This window comes from Symphalangus syndactylus, chromosome 17, assembly GCF_028878055.3.
Source record: "Symphalangus syndactylus isolate Jambi chromosome 17, NHGRI_mSymSyn1-v2.1_pri, whole genome shotgun sequence".
NCBI classification, from domain to species: Eukaryota; Metazoa; Chordata; class Mammalia; order Primates; family Hylobatidae; genus Symphalangus; species Symphalangus syndactylus.
The window spans coordinates 95,262,684-95,278,153 of record NC_072439.2 but is presented as its reverse complement, the minus strand read 5'-3'; the positions used below and the strand labels follow the sequence as shown (position 1 = coordinate 95,278,153).

Here is a 15,470-nt window from a genome sequence, read left to right as displayed (position 1 = left end):
AAAGAAGGTTCCAGGCTGCGTGCCAAGGAGCAGTCACAGATTCTTGAGGGCAGAATATAGGGCCAGTTGGTACTGGTACACTGAGTAAGGAGGCAGGCCAGCTGCTGCTTGGGCTTATGGAATGTTCAGATCTGGGGAAGGTATAAGCTGGAGACCATCTGTTCTCTCATGGGGCTAAAAAGATCAAAGCAAAGAACAACCTGGAGATCCAAATTTAAGGATAATTACTGGGGTATTAAATACAATAAGGGAACGTGGAATTTAGGGAGGTAGCAAAGAGAGTAGATTAGGAGAACAAAGGCAGGTACATTACCCCTGGAGAACCATTGTCTAAAATGTATCTGAATTATCTAGGGAGAAAGAAAGCCCTTTGGCCTTCTCCTGTCAGTAGCCGCACAGGTTCGTGAGTTGAGGACTTGGGCACTGCATTCTATGTATATCAATTTTACCTCCTGCCTCTCCTGATGCTCATGATAGTTCATGACCTGGCATTAAAGGAGCACTTACCTCTGTGCTGAGCAGAAACAAGCAATATCACAAGAGCAGGACAATAATATCAGTTCCATGAAACAGATGAGTCAACTGAGGCTCAGAGCAGTGGAGTGATTTGTTCAACATCACATAGTGAGACAGCAGGAAACAAGAAATGAATGTGTTTCTCACGACCTGCTTCTAAATACTTAACCGCTTAATAGCGTGTGGTCTGCAAGCCCCCTGGCTGTCAGATGCCAGCAGAGTGCTGGCTGGGGAAGGAGCTCTCTGCAGGGGGACTGAGAGCAGGGACATGAGGAAGGCAGGGACATCTCATGGCTAGACTGGGACCACTGGGTGGAAGTAGGACCTGTCAATCTCAAAAGCTCCTTGTAATGCCAAGATTACCTGGCTCTCATTTTCTCTGAATTGAGCAGCAGAGGTTGCCCCAAGTTAGACAGTGACATTGCCAGAGGTTGGTTGTGAATCTCTCTCCTTCCAGTGCCCTTTGATGTCCTTTCAAAGGGCCCAGAAATTCAGGGCCCCAATTCTCCGCTCCTATGTCCAGTAGCCTTATATTAAACTACTCCTTCCAATTTTGAGAACGCCAAAGAAAAAGTACCCCAAAATAACAGTAATTGTTTGCCTAACAGTAAATGATTGCCACACATTGATTCCCTGCTAAGCACTTTATATGCATTATTTCACCTAACTTCATATTGACTCCAGGAGATCTATTAAAGGTTAAATAATTTGTTCTAGATCAGCAGTCCTCAACCCATTTTGTACCAGGAACCAGTTTCAGGGAAGACAAAGTTTCCATGGACTGTTGGAGTCGGGGGCAGTGGTTTCAGTATGATTCAAACTCATTAACATTTATTGTGCACTGTATTTCTATTATTATTACATTGTAAGATATAATGAAATAATTCTACAACTCAACATAATGTAGAATCAGCGGGAGCCCTGAGCCTGTTTACCTACAACTAGACAGTGCCATCTGGGAGTGACGGGAAACAGTGACAGATCATCAGGCATTAGAGTCTCACAAGGAACACGCAACCTAGATCCTTCTCATGTGTAGTTCACAATAGGGTTCGTGCTCCTATGAGAATCTAATGTTGCCGCTGCTCTGACAGGTGGTGGAGCTGCGGGTAAGGTGAGTGATGGGGAGTGGCTGTAAATACAGATGAAGCTTTGCTGGCTCACCTGCTGCTCACCTGCAATACCTGTCCAAGGCCTAGGGGTCGGGGATCCCTGTTCTAAATCACACTGATAGTAAGTGACTAAGCAATAATTAGAGCCCAAACTGTCTGACATTATAGCTCATACTCTTTTCTACGTTATTGAAGTTGAAATAAAATAAACTGCACATATCCAAAGTATAAAATATGTCCTGGTGTATCTGTGAAACCAGCACCACAGTCAAGATGACTGCAGCCTTTACTCTTAACTACTAGGCAGCAGTTTACACGTGTTGATCCTAGTTCTTACCCTGGAATCACTAGATTAGTGTCAATCCCACCTTACATGATAAACAGTCAGATACTTGATGATGACCAAGCTGTACTTCCTAAATCTCCTGTTCCTTGAGATAAACATCTTCATAAGTTCCTGCAAATGCGTTTCATAGGACACAGTTGAATTTCTTTTAGCAGCTTGCTTACCCTCGTTTAGGGATTTTGCCCAGATCATGAATATTTGCATGATTTTCCAGTCTGCCAAATGCCATGCAGCTTTTGCCACAAGGCGTATAGGCTGGAAGCAGGCCTGTAGGTGGCAGCCACAAGTGCTTCTAGCAAGGCCCAACTAGGCAGGTAGACCAGGGTGGCAAGGCCTGTGGGATAGCCAGGCCTTTTCTAAACGCTCTTGTTCTGATAGGCTGATACTCTTCAAGCAGTCCTTCAGTAAACCAGGCATAATCTTTCTTATTCTAAAAATAAGAAAGATGAATATAATGCTGTTTAATTGTGTTTTTCTCCATTTTATCTTTTTTTAGGGAAGAAAAAATATTAGAAGGTAACTTTTCTGGCTCTCATTTTCTCTCATTTGAACAGCAGGGGTTGCCCCAAGTTAGATAGTGAGGTTGCCAGAGGTTGGTTGTAAATCTCTCTCCTTCCAGTGCTCTTTGATATTAGCACGTCATACATTGTTGAGATGATAAATAAGAAATAAAATATTTTTCCTAACAAGAAATAGCCTATAAATAATCTTAGAAGAAATAAAATAAAACAACATTTTAGGCATATGTTCTGTGGTTTACAAAGCAAACTTTTATTTTTGAGACAGTCTCAGTCTATTGCCCAGGCTCGAGTGCAGTGACACAATTACACAGTCACAGCTGACTGCAGCCTTGACCTTGCAAGCTCAAGCAATCCTCCCAGCTCAGCCTTCTGAGTAGCCAGGATTACAGGCATGTGCTACCTCACCTGGCTAACGTAGATGAAATCAGCGTGTGTTGATCATTTACTGTTAGGCAAACAGTGATTGATATTTGTGAGTACTTTGGTTTCTGTGGACTTCTTAACATTGGAAGGAGTAGTTTAATAAAAGGATACTAGGCCTAGCAGTGGAGAATTGGGTCCCTGAGTTTCTGGCTCTCATTTTCTCTCCTTTTGGCAAGTAGACCAGGCTGGTGAGGTCTGTGGGTTAGCCAGGCCTTCTCTGCATTCCCTTGTCTTGATGGGCTGACATTCTTCAAGCAATCCTTCAGTAAACCAGGTATAATCTTTCCGGTTCTCAAACAAGAAAGATTAATATAAAGCTGTTCAATTGTGTTTTTCCCCATTTCATATTTTTTTGGGAAGAAAAAATTCTCAAGTACCGTTCAACTTCTAATACTATTTTTTCCCTAAAAAATGTCTTATAATTTGTCTGACATGAGACTGGGCATGTATACAATCTTACTTGTTCTTCCAACAATACCGTATCATGGAGTAATGGGATTATATCTCATTTCAAAGATGAAAACATTGAAGCTTAGTGTAATTTAGCAACTTGCCAAATTTTTCATGGCTGTCAAATGATAATATAACCACTATGATTTTTACATTTTTATTATTATTTTTGTTTGAGATGGAGTCTCACTCTGTCACCAGGATGGAGTACAGTGGCACCATCTCAGCTCACTGCAACCTCTGCCTTCCGGGTTCAAGTGATTCTCCCGCCTCAGCCTCCCAAGTAGCTGGGACTACAGGTGTCCGCCACCACACCCGGCTAATTTTTTGTATTTTTAGTAGAGATGGGGTTTCATTGTGTTAGCCAGGATAGTCTTTTTTTTTTTTTTTTTTTTTTTTTTTTTTTTTTTTTTTTTTTTTGAGACGGAGTCTTTCTCTGTCCCCCAGGCTGGAGTGCGGTGGCGCGATCTCGGCTCACCGCAACCTCCACCTCCTGGGTTCACGCCATTCTCCTGCCTCAGCCTCCCGAGTAGCTGGGACCACAGGCGCCCGCCAGCACGCCCGGCTAATTTTTTTGTATTTTTTAGTAGAGACGGGGTTTCACCGTGTTAGCCAGGATGGTCTCGATCTCCTGACCTCGTGATCCACCCGCCTCGGCCTCCCAAAGTGCTGGGATTACAGGCTTGAGCCACCGCGCCCGGCGCCAGGATAGTCTTGAACTCCTGACCTCATGATCTGCACACCTCGGCCTCCCAAAGTGCTGGGATTACAGGCGTGAGCCACTGCAACTGGCCAACCAGTATGATTCTATATTTGAAATTGGTTTCACTGTGTCTAGGACTTGGGAGGTAAATGGCAAGGAGAACAGGGAACAGTGGCTAAAATCCCTAGTCTATGGACTCTTTTGTTTAAATATCCACCTATATATTACATCACACACACAGATGTTTCCCATTTTTACAAAAATGTCTGATGAATGTATTTAATAATATAATGCATTTAATCATATAATAATAGCGTTCTATAACAAATTGCAGTTAATGTATCATGGACATCTTGTTATGACAATAGATCTACTTTATTCTTTTATTTTCCTTTTTATTTTTAAAGTAGTATAAGTACAACATAACCCACAGTCATCAAAATGTAGTTTTTTTGTTTGTTTCTACCCCAGGGATTCAGGTTTGGTAGTTCTGGGTCAGGACCAGAGTATGTGGGGTCCAGGAGTGCTTCCAGGGTGACTGACACACACCACTGGTGAGGAACTACTGCTATTCTCTGCCATGTACTCTGGGGTCAATGAGATATGAACAAACAGAGCAACCAACAAAGCATGCAGCTAGCCACGCCACCAGCAAAGTTCCCTGGTGCCAGAGAACGGCTGGATGAAAGGAGGAGAGGATTGGACCCCATTTCCAGCGAAGGGAGAAGTACAATGATGTTCCCATGGTAGACATAGGTAGTCCGGTTGCGTGTTTCATAAGGGTGTGCAAAAAAGAGGGATGTGAAAAGACAGTGACAGCCCCAAAGACCTCCACTGGGACAGAGATTAGACTGGAAGCTGGGGGGCTTAAAGTTACATTTGCATGGTAAGCACAGTGTTATTAAGATTGCTTATTTGAAGTGCTTTGGCAGGGTTGATGGATTGTGGGAGAGCTAAGAAACCTCAGAGATCCCCTCTGATGCCACACTAACTGGGAGAGCGCCTGAGTACTAGGAGGCGCATTAGTTCTATCTTATTACCTTCTTTTTTCCATTAGTAAACAACATTTCCCATTAGCAATTTGCTTAGGACATTGGACGACATGTACAGTACACAAATAAGAGCTCTGAACTTCTTTTGTCATTAATTTCAGTTTCACCCCTCTCTCCAAATGATCCACTTGAGAGTCTCCTCCCTTTTGTGGAGCACCTTCCTTGCTGATGGAAGAGGTAACCAGCATAAATCATCCTAAAGTGGACTTTTGGAAGAATGGCAAGCAGAGAGGCCCAGTGGAGCCCCAGCCTTGCCGCTTTCTTCATCCGCAGCAGGAACCTGTTCTTGATTTTCCCCGGGGGCCTCAGCCCAGTTCCTGGGTCATCCCAGGCCCACGGCAAGGGCACTGAATCCAGCCCAGCGTTGCTCTCTGCAGCTCAGCACCCAGCCACACTCTTGGTTGGTCTGCCCAGAGGCAGTGCCCTGCTTCTGTTAATTGGGCTCTTGCCTCATTCCCAAGCCTGAGGTCCCCTGTGGGTACTACTGTTCCTAAGTTCCTGCCTGGTAGCCTGCCTTGAGCCCCAGATTTTTCCTAGGAGTGGAGAAGCCTTTCCCATGCCAGGCTCCCACTCGGAATTGGAACGCTGCCTCAGGCCCGAGGTTTCTGACTGGAGCTTAGCCACTAGAGGACACACTCCATTGAGCCAGCTTCCTGTCTGGATTTCCAAGTATCACCTGCCCCATGCTGGACTCTAACTGCTTGCTGGGAACATTTCTGCTTCTGTCTTATGGCCTTTCTCTCCTTCCCCCTTGGCCAACTGCTCCCCTGAGCTGTAAGCAGAAATTGCTGTGAGCCTCAATTGCCTGGTAGATGAAATTTCCTTTGCAAGCACCTGCAATATCATCAGCTCCCCAAGCACAGATTTTCACCCCAGTGGGTGGGCCCAGTGCTATGTCCTAAGCCCTCTGGATCATGCCTAAGTAATGGGATATGCTCTACAGTTCAGTGATATGGCCATGGCTTTACACAATTGGTGGGTTCTGGAAAAGTTCTATTTAAATCTATGCTTGGCAAATGAGGTCCTCTTAAATATTCTGGAGATACTGTTTCAAAGTATCCTATTCTAATCCCTTTACAAAAAGTGAGTGGCAGCCGGGCATGGTGGCTGACACCTGTCATCCCAGCACTTTGGGAGACAGAGGTGGGTGGATGGCTTTTGCTCAGGGTTCAAGATCAGCCTGGGCAACATGTTTTTTGTCTTTACAAAAAACAAAATCAGAAATTAGTTGGGCATGGTGGCTTTTGCTTGTAGTCCCAACTGCTTGAGAGGCTGAGGTGGCAGGATCCCTTGGGCCTACGAGATTGAGGCTGCCGTGAGCCATGATTGCACCTCTGCACTCCAGCCTGGGTGACAGAGCGAGACCCTGTCTCAAAAAAAAAAAAAAAAGTGAGTAGCAATATGATGTTGTGTGAAGTATATCATATATAAGACTTAAGAGTTTTAGCTTTCGCAGATTGTGACATTACACAGTCATCCAGTAACTTTTTTCTCACCTAAGAAACGAAGGTAACTTAGTAATTCTAAGGCCCAGTCTAATAGTCTCTGTTAATAATAGCACCCTAATTTGTATTGTTCTGTATACTCAAATTTTTAGGTTAAAAGTTCTCAAAATTAAGCACACTGACATGAAACTTCTGCCTGGGAACCGTCTCTTTGGGATTTTGTTTTTATAGGTTGTCCTTAATGACCTGGAATTGTTATAACAGCTGTCAACTGAGGTAAGCTTCACAGAAGGGGAGCTGTCTTACCTCCAGAGAGGAGCTTTCAATTTCCAATTTTTGGAAATAACAGAAAGCAAAGAGGACTCTTCTGAAAGTGAAACAACAGGCCACCCCAAGGCACTGGGAGGAGAACAGACCTGGTGCTGAACGGGATATTTGAGAGCAAGTCCTCTGAGAAGCAGAGACAGCATCAGCCTGCTCTTGTCTTCTGTAATTAATGGGGAGTCCTTGGATCTTTGTATTAGTCCCTTTAATCTAAGGGTTGCTAAATGTTTTACAAACATTAATTAATTCAATTAGACTTTGCACCACCACCTTGAGGCAGGTAATTCCTCTTTGGGATATCGCATCTTTGCTTGCTACTACAGACTATTTTAGAGCAGATTAGGATAATTAATACTAAAGGTAAAGCCTTGAGTTTATAGATAAAGTTCTATAACTAAAGGTCTCAAATACTTTACAAATAGCAGATTTGTGTAATGAGGACTGAGGAGGAAGATTGAGCCAGCTTATTGCCAGTGATGACAAGGCAGAGATATTGCACTTGTTTCAGGTTCCTCTCCATGGTAAAGACACATGACCTTGAATAGCTCTTTGTGACCTCTTTATGACTCAGTTCCTACAGCTTTCAAATGGGGGCAATGATATTACTCACCTCCCTACTTCACAGAGATGTTGCAAAAAATAATATTTGTAATATGCTGTGAGTTCTCAGATGAAAGATGGAAATTAACATATAATGAAACATTATTACCGTTTATCATCACACAATCTAAGTGGGCCAGACAAGTGAAGCATCAGCATCCCCACGGTCCTGGCAGAGAAACCGGTCCTGCCATTATTTCCATTGAACATCTATTCTAGACACTCACAGAGGTTGAGAACTGCTCAGAGCAACAGGCATGCTCTTAAGATAATCAAAAGCAAACTGAGATGCCAGATCAGCAGAGGTAGCTAAGTATTTATCCTTTTTATTTTCCATTCCCATCCTTATTTGAGAGAGAGTATTTGAGAAAAAATGAGTTCAGGGAGAGAATCAGAGAATGAATGAAGGATCTTTTCCTTTTGGACATTCCTCTCAATTCTAAGGTGTCAATATATGTGTATAATTTGTAGCCCCCAGAATGGGCTCTGTGCAAGCCCTCGTCTGTGCCGTTCCTCTCCGTCTCCTTTGTTAATAATGCTTTCCTTTCCCACCTGTATTTAGCTATGCCAGCATAAAACTCCTATCTTTGGGAGGGTTTCCTGGCCTAACTGCCTACTTGAACTTCTTCTGTTACTCTTGTGTAATTAGCATATTATATGGAGTTTATATTTTGGTGTTGGTCTTGTTTCTTAATGGACTTAACTTTTCTGGGGCATAATTTATTAAATCTCTATTCTTCATCCATTACAGATCTGGGCATACTGAAGTTAATCAAACTCATGTTAAGTGAATGAGTGAATGGAATCCTTGAGGATAATGTCAAGATGAGAATTCAGACCACACCAAATCCTCATCTGCCATTCTTACTACGCCACATCACAACCTGTGAGGCACATACAGTGTAGAATAGAAATATTGAACAGGCACAATTAAGGAAAGAGAGGGTGAATTCAAGAATAACTTTTCAAACAATGTTCCAAAGAGAAATAGAAGACTTAACTTAGAAGGTTCAAGAAAACTGTCTACATAAATACAGTATTGCATAGAAGGACCAAGTCGCTTTGGCACCTGATTTGTATAATATGAGAGCACAGGCTAATCCGGAACAATAGGGATATTTATGGAGTTCAGTTTGCTTTCCATGTTATTGTCACTCTGTGCACTAAGCTCAGACTCAGACCTGGCATTCGGGACCTCCATGCATGGCGTTGGTCCATATTTCCCTGCCACATGTCGCTCCCCTCTTCTTTCTTCATGCAGCCCGTGCTGCAGTGGGGCTGATGGGCTTGCTCTGAACATGACCATGTGTTTCTCCCTCTGATGATTCCCTTGCTTGAGATGCTCTTTCCTGTGGCCTTACTCTTTGTCCGAGCCTCAGCATCTCCACCTGTTGAAGCCTTTTTTGTCTCTTTCCAAGGTCTTTCTCAAAATGCTTCCTTCACAAAGAGGCTTTTCTGGTCATATAAATGCAAACCTCTTTGCAGAGCACTTTGAATGTGCCAAATAAATGTGTAGAAGAGGAATTAGTCCAGTAACTAGGATCATGGAATGGGAGAGCTGCATTGCCTGGGTCCGAATACTCATTCTGTCACTTACTAATGGTTTGAATGTAGGCAAATTACTTAATGTCTGCGCCTGTGTTTCCTTGTCCGTCAAATAAGAATGACCAGAATGGTATCAACCACAGAGGCTTTTGTCAGGATCGTGTGCAACAGTGAGTGTCAACTGTGTAGAATTGTGCCTCATATCTGGAAGTGTTCTGTAAATGCTCTCTTTGCTTTCCCACACAACCTAGCCCTGTTTCTGGATATGGTTATGTTTGTAGACCCAAAGCACTAAGTGAGGGTGAGTGCTGTCCATAAGCAGTGTTGCCATAGATAAAATCTAGATGTTTACCACTAGAACTCCCAAGGAACCTGAGGAAACTCTCTCACTACTGGAGTCCTCAGCTCTACTGAACCAGGTTTGTGGAAAATAATTTTCCATGGACACCTGATTTTTATAAAAGCCTTTTTATGCTTATTCTATAAACCCACTATTCTACTCACATATGTATATTAAAAATATATACATGAACATATGCACCAAATGACATATGTAAAATTTATTTATGTATCAGTCTTTCTTGTATAAACAAAAACTGGAAACAGTCCAAAAGTCCATCAATAGAAAAATGTAAAAATAAATCATTTGTATTCGTATGATGGCAACAGAATTTAAGATTTTAAAAAAATAGATGGATCTCATGGATATACTATGAAGTAAAAAAGCTAGATACAAAAGAAAAAAGCTGGATACAGAAGAAAACATACTATATGGCTTTGTAAAATATTCCAAAACAAGAAAACAGAACTGTGGTGTTTAAAGTCTGCATGTTAGTTACTCTTCATGGGGAAGGTAGAGGTGATAATTGGAAAGGGTATAATGGGGGTTTTCAGTGTTCTTGTAATATTCTGCTTCTTGATCAGGGTGATGGCTACAAATATGTTCTCTTTGTGGTAATATATTGAGTTACATATGTAGTTTTGTGCACTTTTGTGTGTGTATCATATTTTACTTAAAATTTCAAAAGTAAAAAAAAAAAAGAAATCAAATTGATTCCAAAGGAATTTATGCCAATTTTTGTAAATTAAGGTAAAATGAAATGGAAAATAGTAGTAAAATAAATATGGATGGGATATAAAGAAATAAAATTCCCATTATTTGCAGTTTTTATGATTTTCTACATAGAAACCTAAAATAATATATGGGAAAATTACTAGAGATGAGAACATTCAACAAAGTTGCTAACAAAATTAAAATTCTGTTTAAATCTTTTATCTGTGACTCTAATGACATGTTACAGTATGCCTACTAGGTAACAAGTTTATAATGCATTCTTCCTAATATCGGGGTCTTCACTTTTGCATTTGTTTTTGGTTTTGTTTTGTTTTCTTTTGACTGATTTATCTCAGCTGACATCAGCGTAGAATACATAATATGCACTCCAATATATATTGAAGGAATAAACCATATTAACCAAAAAAAATAAAATAAAAGCTTTTAATGTTCGTAGGGATTTACATATTTTTCAGTTCAAGTTTAGTTTAAATATTGTAGCAGCATGACCTGATTTATTTGATGGGGTAAGTTTGTGTACAGTTTCTCCTCTAGCTCTGAATCAGTTACACACTCCTCTCAATCCCACAATGTGCATGAGTTGCCAAGTGTATTCGGGAACCCAGCCAACAGGAAACAGTGCAGACATTGCCAGTGATAAACAGGAGAATGAATTGCTTCTCTCTCACCTGCCCAAGAGCACTGATATAGTTTTGCCACGTCACATACTAACACTCCTTAACCTCCATCAGTTGAGATGAGATTTGGAATATGCTTGTTTTATATTTTTTTCTGTATGAAATATGTAATTACTGCCTAGTAAGGCTGTTAAATGTTCAGTTAGGTTTTTTTGAGGTAGAATTTTTTATTGAGGTATGATTTTTCAATTTATTATATCTCTTCATTGAGATATAATTCACATTTCATAAAATTCACCCTTTTAAAGTATACAGTTCAGTGAGGTTTAATATATTCGCAAATTTATGAAGCCATCAGTAGTTCTAGAACATTTTTATTACCACCACCGCGCCCCCACCCCCCGCCAAATAAACCCTTTACTCCTTATATTTTGGCCTTGTGATAAAATGTTAATTTTATTTTCATTTATTTGGTTAAATTGTGCTAGTAAATTTTTGAAACCAAGAGAACTACATACACACACACACACACACACGCACACATACATATATATTTTGTAATTACTATTACAATGGGTTTACTTAGCTTACTTTTTATGTTTATCCTATACTTTACTATTTGCTCAAGGTTTTACACATACAACATACTCACATACATACACACACACACACACACACACATATATATTTTGTAATTACTATTACAATGAGTTTACTTAGCTTACTTTTTATGTTTATCCTATACTTTACTATTTGCTCAAGGTTTTACACATACAACATACTCACATACATACACACACACGCACACATTGATCTTGGTCACATTAGGGTTATTTGGGTCAGGTTGGAGATATCATTGCCAGTGTAGCTTGAGGGAGAGACAGTGGACATGGTGAAGGTAAAGATAACTATCTTTTGTTGAACACCTATTATTTCCCAGACACTCTTTCTTAAAAATCTGTTTTAGGACGTAGGTTCTATTATCATCATCTTTATGTTACATGTGAGGAAGTAGAGGCTAATGGAGTTTGTATAACTTGTTGTATCCCAAGGTAGCACGACAACCACCTATACAGTCCAAATTTGAACTCAGGCTTCCAAATTTAGTGTATATGCCCTTAGCCACTTGTCCTAACACCTACTGTTCAATTGCACATTTAGTTTAATAATCCTAACAGCACTTGATCAGTGCCATACAATGTACTTTCACAATGATCTCATTCCATTCTCTCAAAAGTCCTGTCGGGTGGTGCCAGATGAGATGAGCCGGTTCCTACAGTTAAATGATCACACAGCAAGGCCAGTGCAAACAAGCAGCTGGAATACAGGTATTTTGCCAGAGCTAGGGTAGGGGTGTGTTTCTCTATACCACATTGGGACTTCTGACAATTACCTTAGACTTCTCTTCCAGCTCTTATAATAACAATCCACTTTCTATCATATTTGTTTGGATGTTTGAATCCTTACGTCAACACGAGGGTAGCAAATATGACCTAACTTTTTTAGGTAGTCCCTGTGCTCAGGTACTGTTTATTGAATAAATGTGTAAACAAATTAAAAAAGAGTCTGGCCATATAGTCATTTGAATATTTTATTTCTAGACTTCCTTAAGTGTTGAACCATCAATATTTTAGTGAAAGGAGACTACGTAGACTAGTTTGATGATCTTTTGCTCTTTTTCTGCATGTGTTTCAAAAAAGTAAACTTAATTTCACATACACTTTAAATAGAATGTTTTTTTGCATATACAAGGAAATGTGATTACAAATACCTTTTGAAGAGGATTAGTGATAATTTGTACCTTTTGTAAGCAAAATGAATGAGAGTACTATTAGAAACCTATGGATTGAAGCTTTCATTCATCAAAGAAAATCTGCAGCTCTGTGCGCTTCCGCTCAACCCAATTCCTTAGGTCCTCTGAATAAAGCAGTGACCTGGGAGTTCTTGTACCCGCTCCTCGCTCCTGAGAAGAGTCCTGCCAACTCTGTATTGTCCTGTTGGATTTGCAGTCAGAAGTCTGAGGCTGGCAGGCACTGGGCAGGCAATGAGTTCTTTCCCTGTAAGTTGGGCACAAAAAGATCGGCATGGGAGCAGCCTCCTTTGAGACAGCTGCTCTGAGAGAATGCAATAAGCAGGGAGCAGCCAGAAAATCCTCCTAGCAGAGGGCGACTCATGGGAGGAGTTCAGTTTGCCAAGTATTGTCATTTGTTGAGAGAAGGTGTGTGCTCAAGGAGGAGTTTTAACCTGGAGGATCATTAACTCTTTTAGTCAGCTGAGGAGCTGCGGTGGCTCGGCGAGTTGGAGTTCGTCCTGGAAGCGTCTGCCCGGCGAGGTCAGGGAGGAGGCGTGGAAGAACTTTTTCATGGGACACTTTGAGAAGGGCCAGCACGCTCTGCTCAATGAAGGAGAAGAGAATGAGATGGTAAGATTCTAGCCACATTCCCTTCTTCCCATCCCACTTGTCAGCCTGCGACACATACACACACACACACACACACACACACACACACATACGCATCACACACACACAGACTTCTCTAAAATTTCACTCTGGTATTACATGAGAAAAGGTCATGTTTGGGAAATCTCTCTATCCTGTGAATATAACCTCTGACAGCAGAAATTTGCTAGAATGAAAATATTGTATTCATCTTGTCAAGAACGTTTTCTTGTTAAAGAAAACAGGGAGAGAAGCACATGCACTTTATGATTCTTGTTTGAGCCTCATTGGTATAGCCGGTTCTGTTCAAAACACCTAACAATTTTAGGGAATCCCCAGTGTGACAATTTTAGGAAATCCCCTAATGTGACAATTTGAGGAAATCCCCTAATGTGACAATTTGAGGAAATCCCCTAATGTGAGGAGCGTGTATTCCCTGAGAGGGAGAAGCAGGAGTTCAGCAGGGAAGCAGAGGTGCAGCTGGGCCTTTGACCTTCTCTTCTCACATGTCTTGTTCACCGAGTCTGTTGGACAGGGAAGACATGCAATATTAACAATTATCAGCCTACACACATTTCTGTTTTCTTCTAGAATTTTACTTTTGTGGCTTTCTCATTATAGAGATTGGTTACAGAAAACTTTTGGTAGTTCAGTGTATCCTTGATTTTAGATGTGCTTCTATCTTGAGAACTATAGGAAAATCAAAGATGACATGCATGTTCAGGGTGAATTTAAAACGGTGTTTCTCAATTACAATGTAATCAAGAGAGAGTTAGAAATGTGTACATCTGTTTAATAAGGTCTTTCTGCTAATTGTGTAAGCATAGTCTTTTATGCCAGTAATGATGTAATTAAAATGTTAAAATGTGATGCTCTCATTCAATAACAGCATTTAATCTTCCTGGAATTAATGTGTAAATAACAAACCTGAAAGATATTTACTTAAAATGTTTTCTTGGTTAATTGCTTTAGCCCTGACTATTACATTCTTTGTTCCTAAACTGGTCTTTCAAGTCTAATCTGCTTACCTGTTCCTATAGCAACAACATTTTTTGGACTTTCAAGAGTAGATCCCTTCTGCTATCAAAGCTGAAAAAATTATAAAGAAGTAAAAGGCACATTAATTCAGGTGCCTTTCTTAACCATATCCTTTACTTCATTCAGATTTGACTGCCAAATGAATTGCCGTCAGCCCCTCCACAAATGTCACCAGAAATGGCTTGCTAGCCCACATTGGATATCATCTTTGTTTCTTTAAAGAGTTTTCTTTAGGAAGTGAATATTTCATTACTCTCGATATTAAGCTGAAAAGTTTATCTTCATCTTGGGTACTCTTCACCAGAAGGTAGGGGCTCCTTCCTCTGGAACGTTTCTTTTCTCTCTCTCTCATTTAGAAATACACTCACTCTTTTCAAGTACACCCCTTTCTGCTCTCGGACAATTTGTCTTTCAAGTGTCAATAAGAATCATTGATTTTCCAGAAAACATTCATGGTTTTAGGGAAACTGTTACCTCTTCCCTAGCATACATATTCCACCAAAGCAATTTAGTTAACAGTTCATCTTCATAACGGCACCATCAGATGCATGGAGAAGTCCATCTAGTTTTGTATGCAGCTGAAAGCCCAGTTTGGAGAGGGCCTTTAATATGGAAAGGGACACTGTGTTTTCCGGTAGGCAGTCATTTGGCCAGTAGTCTCAGCAGAGGTGCAGCAATTAGTATGCACTCCTGAGCTCTCCATCCTCTTCTGCCTACAGAAACCTGGCCACCTGCCTGTTGCTGTGTCTGACACTCTGTTCCTTTTTAACTTATTCCTCCATCCCTTGCCCAGAGCAGTAAACTTTAAAAATTATCAAGCTATATATATATTCTACATATTTTGTAGTGATTTTTAGTGTACACAGCATTTTCTTGGCCACTAGCTAATTTAGTTTTCCTCACAACCCTATGAGGTAGATGCTGTGATTCTTACTTTAAAGATGAGGAAATTGATGCACACAGACTTGCCCTAAGGTTGCATCAACCAGTAAGTCCAGGAGCTGAGGCACCACACAGGTTAGTTTAAGTTGACAGCTCTTCTGTCTCTGGACCTGAATGAACATAGCCCACTGATACCTTTTCCAGTTCTTCCGGAGAACATTCCACTCTTAACAGAACACATTCCCTTCCTTCATAAAACAAAGCTAAGGAGAACATCAACATCCAGTCTTCTTAGATTCCCCAGGATCTGTTCTGTTATAGATAATTTGAGTTTCTTTTTTCTTCTGGATAATTCAAGTATCTTAAATAAGTCTGTCTCCT

The 15,470-nt window shown here is 40.8% G+C and overlaps 1 protein-coding gene across 5 annotated transcripts in view; it reads left to right on the top strand.

Moving 5' to 3' along the window:
- The window catches only part of ATP13A4 (ATPase 13A4), a 211,954-nt gene that overhangs the window by 40,224 nt on the left and 156,260 nt on the right, over positions 1-15,470 (top strand). For all 5 annotated transcript variants that reach the window (XM_063621985.1, XM_063621984.1, XM_063621983.1 and 2 more), the window contains one exon: positions 12,998-13,151. In XM_063621985.1, coding sequence (XP_063478055.1) covers positions 12,998-13,151 — 154 coding nt within the window. The remainder of the gene's footprint in view (positions 1-12,997; positions 13,152-15,470) is intronic.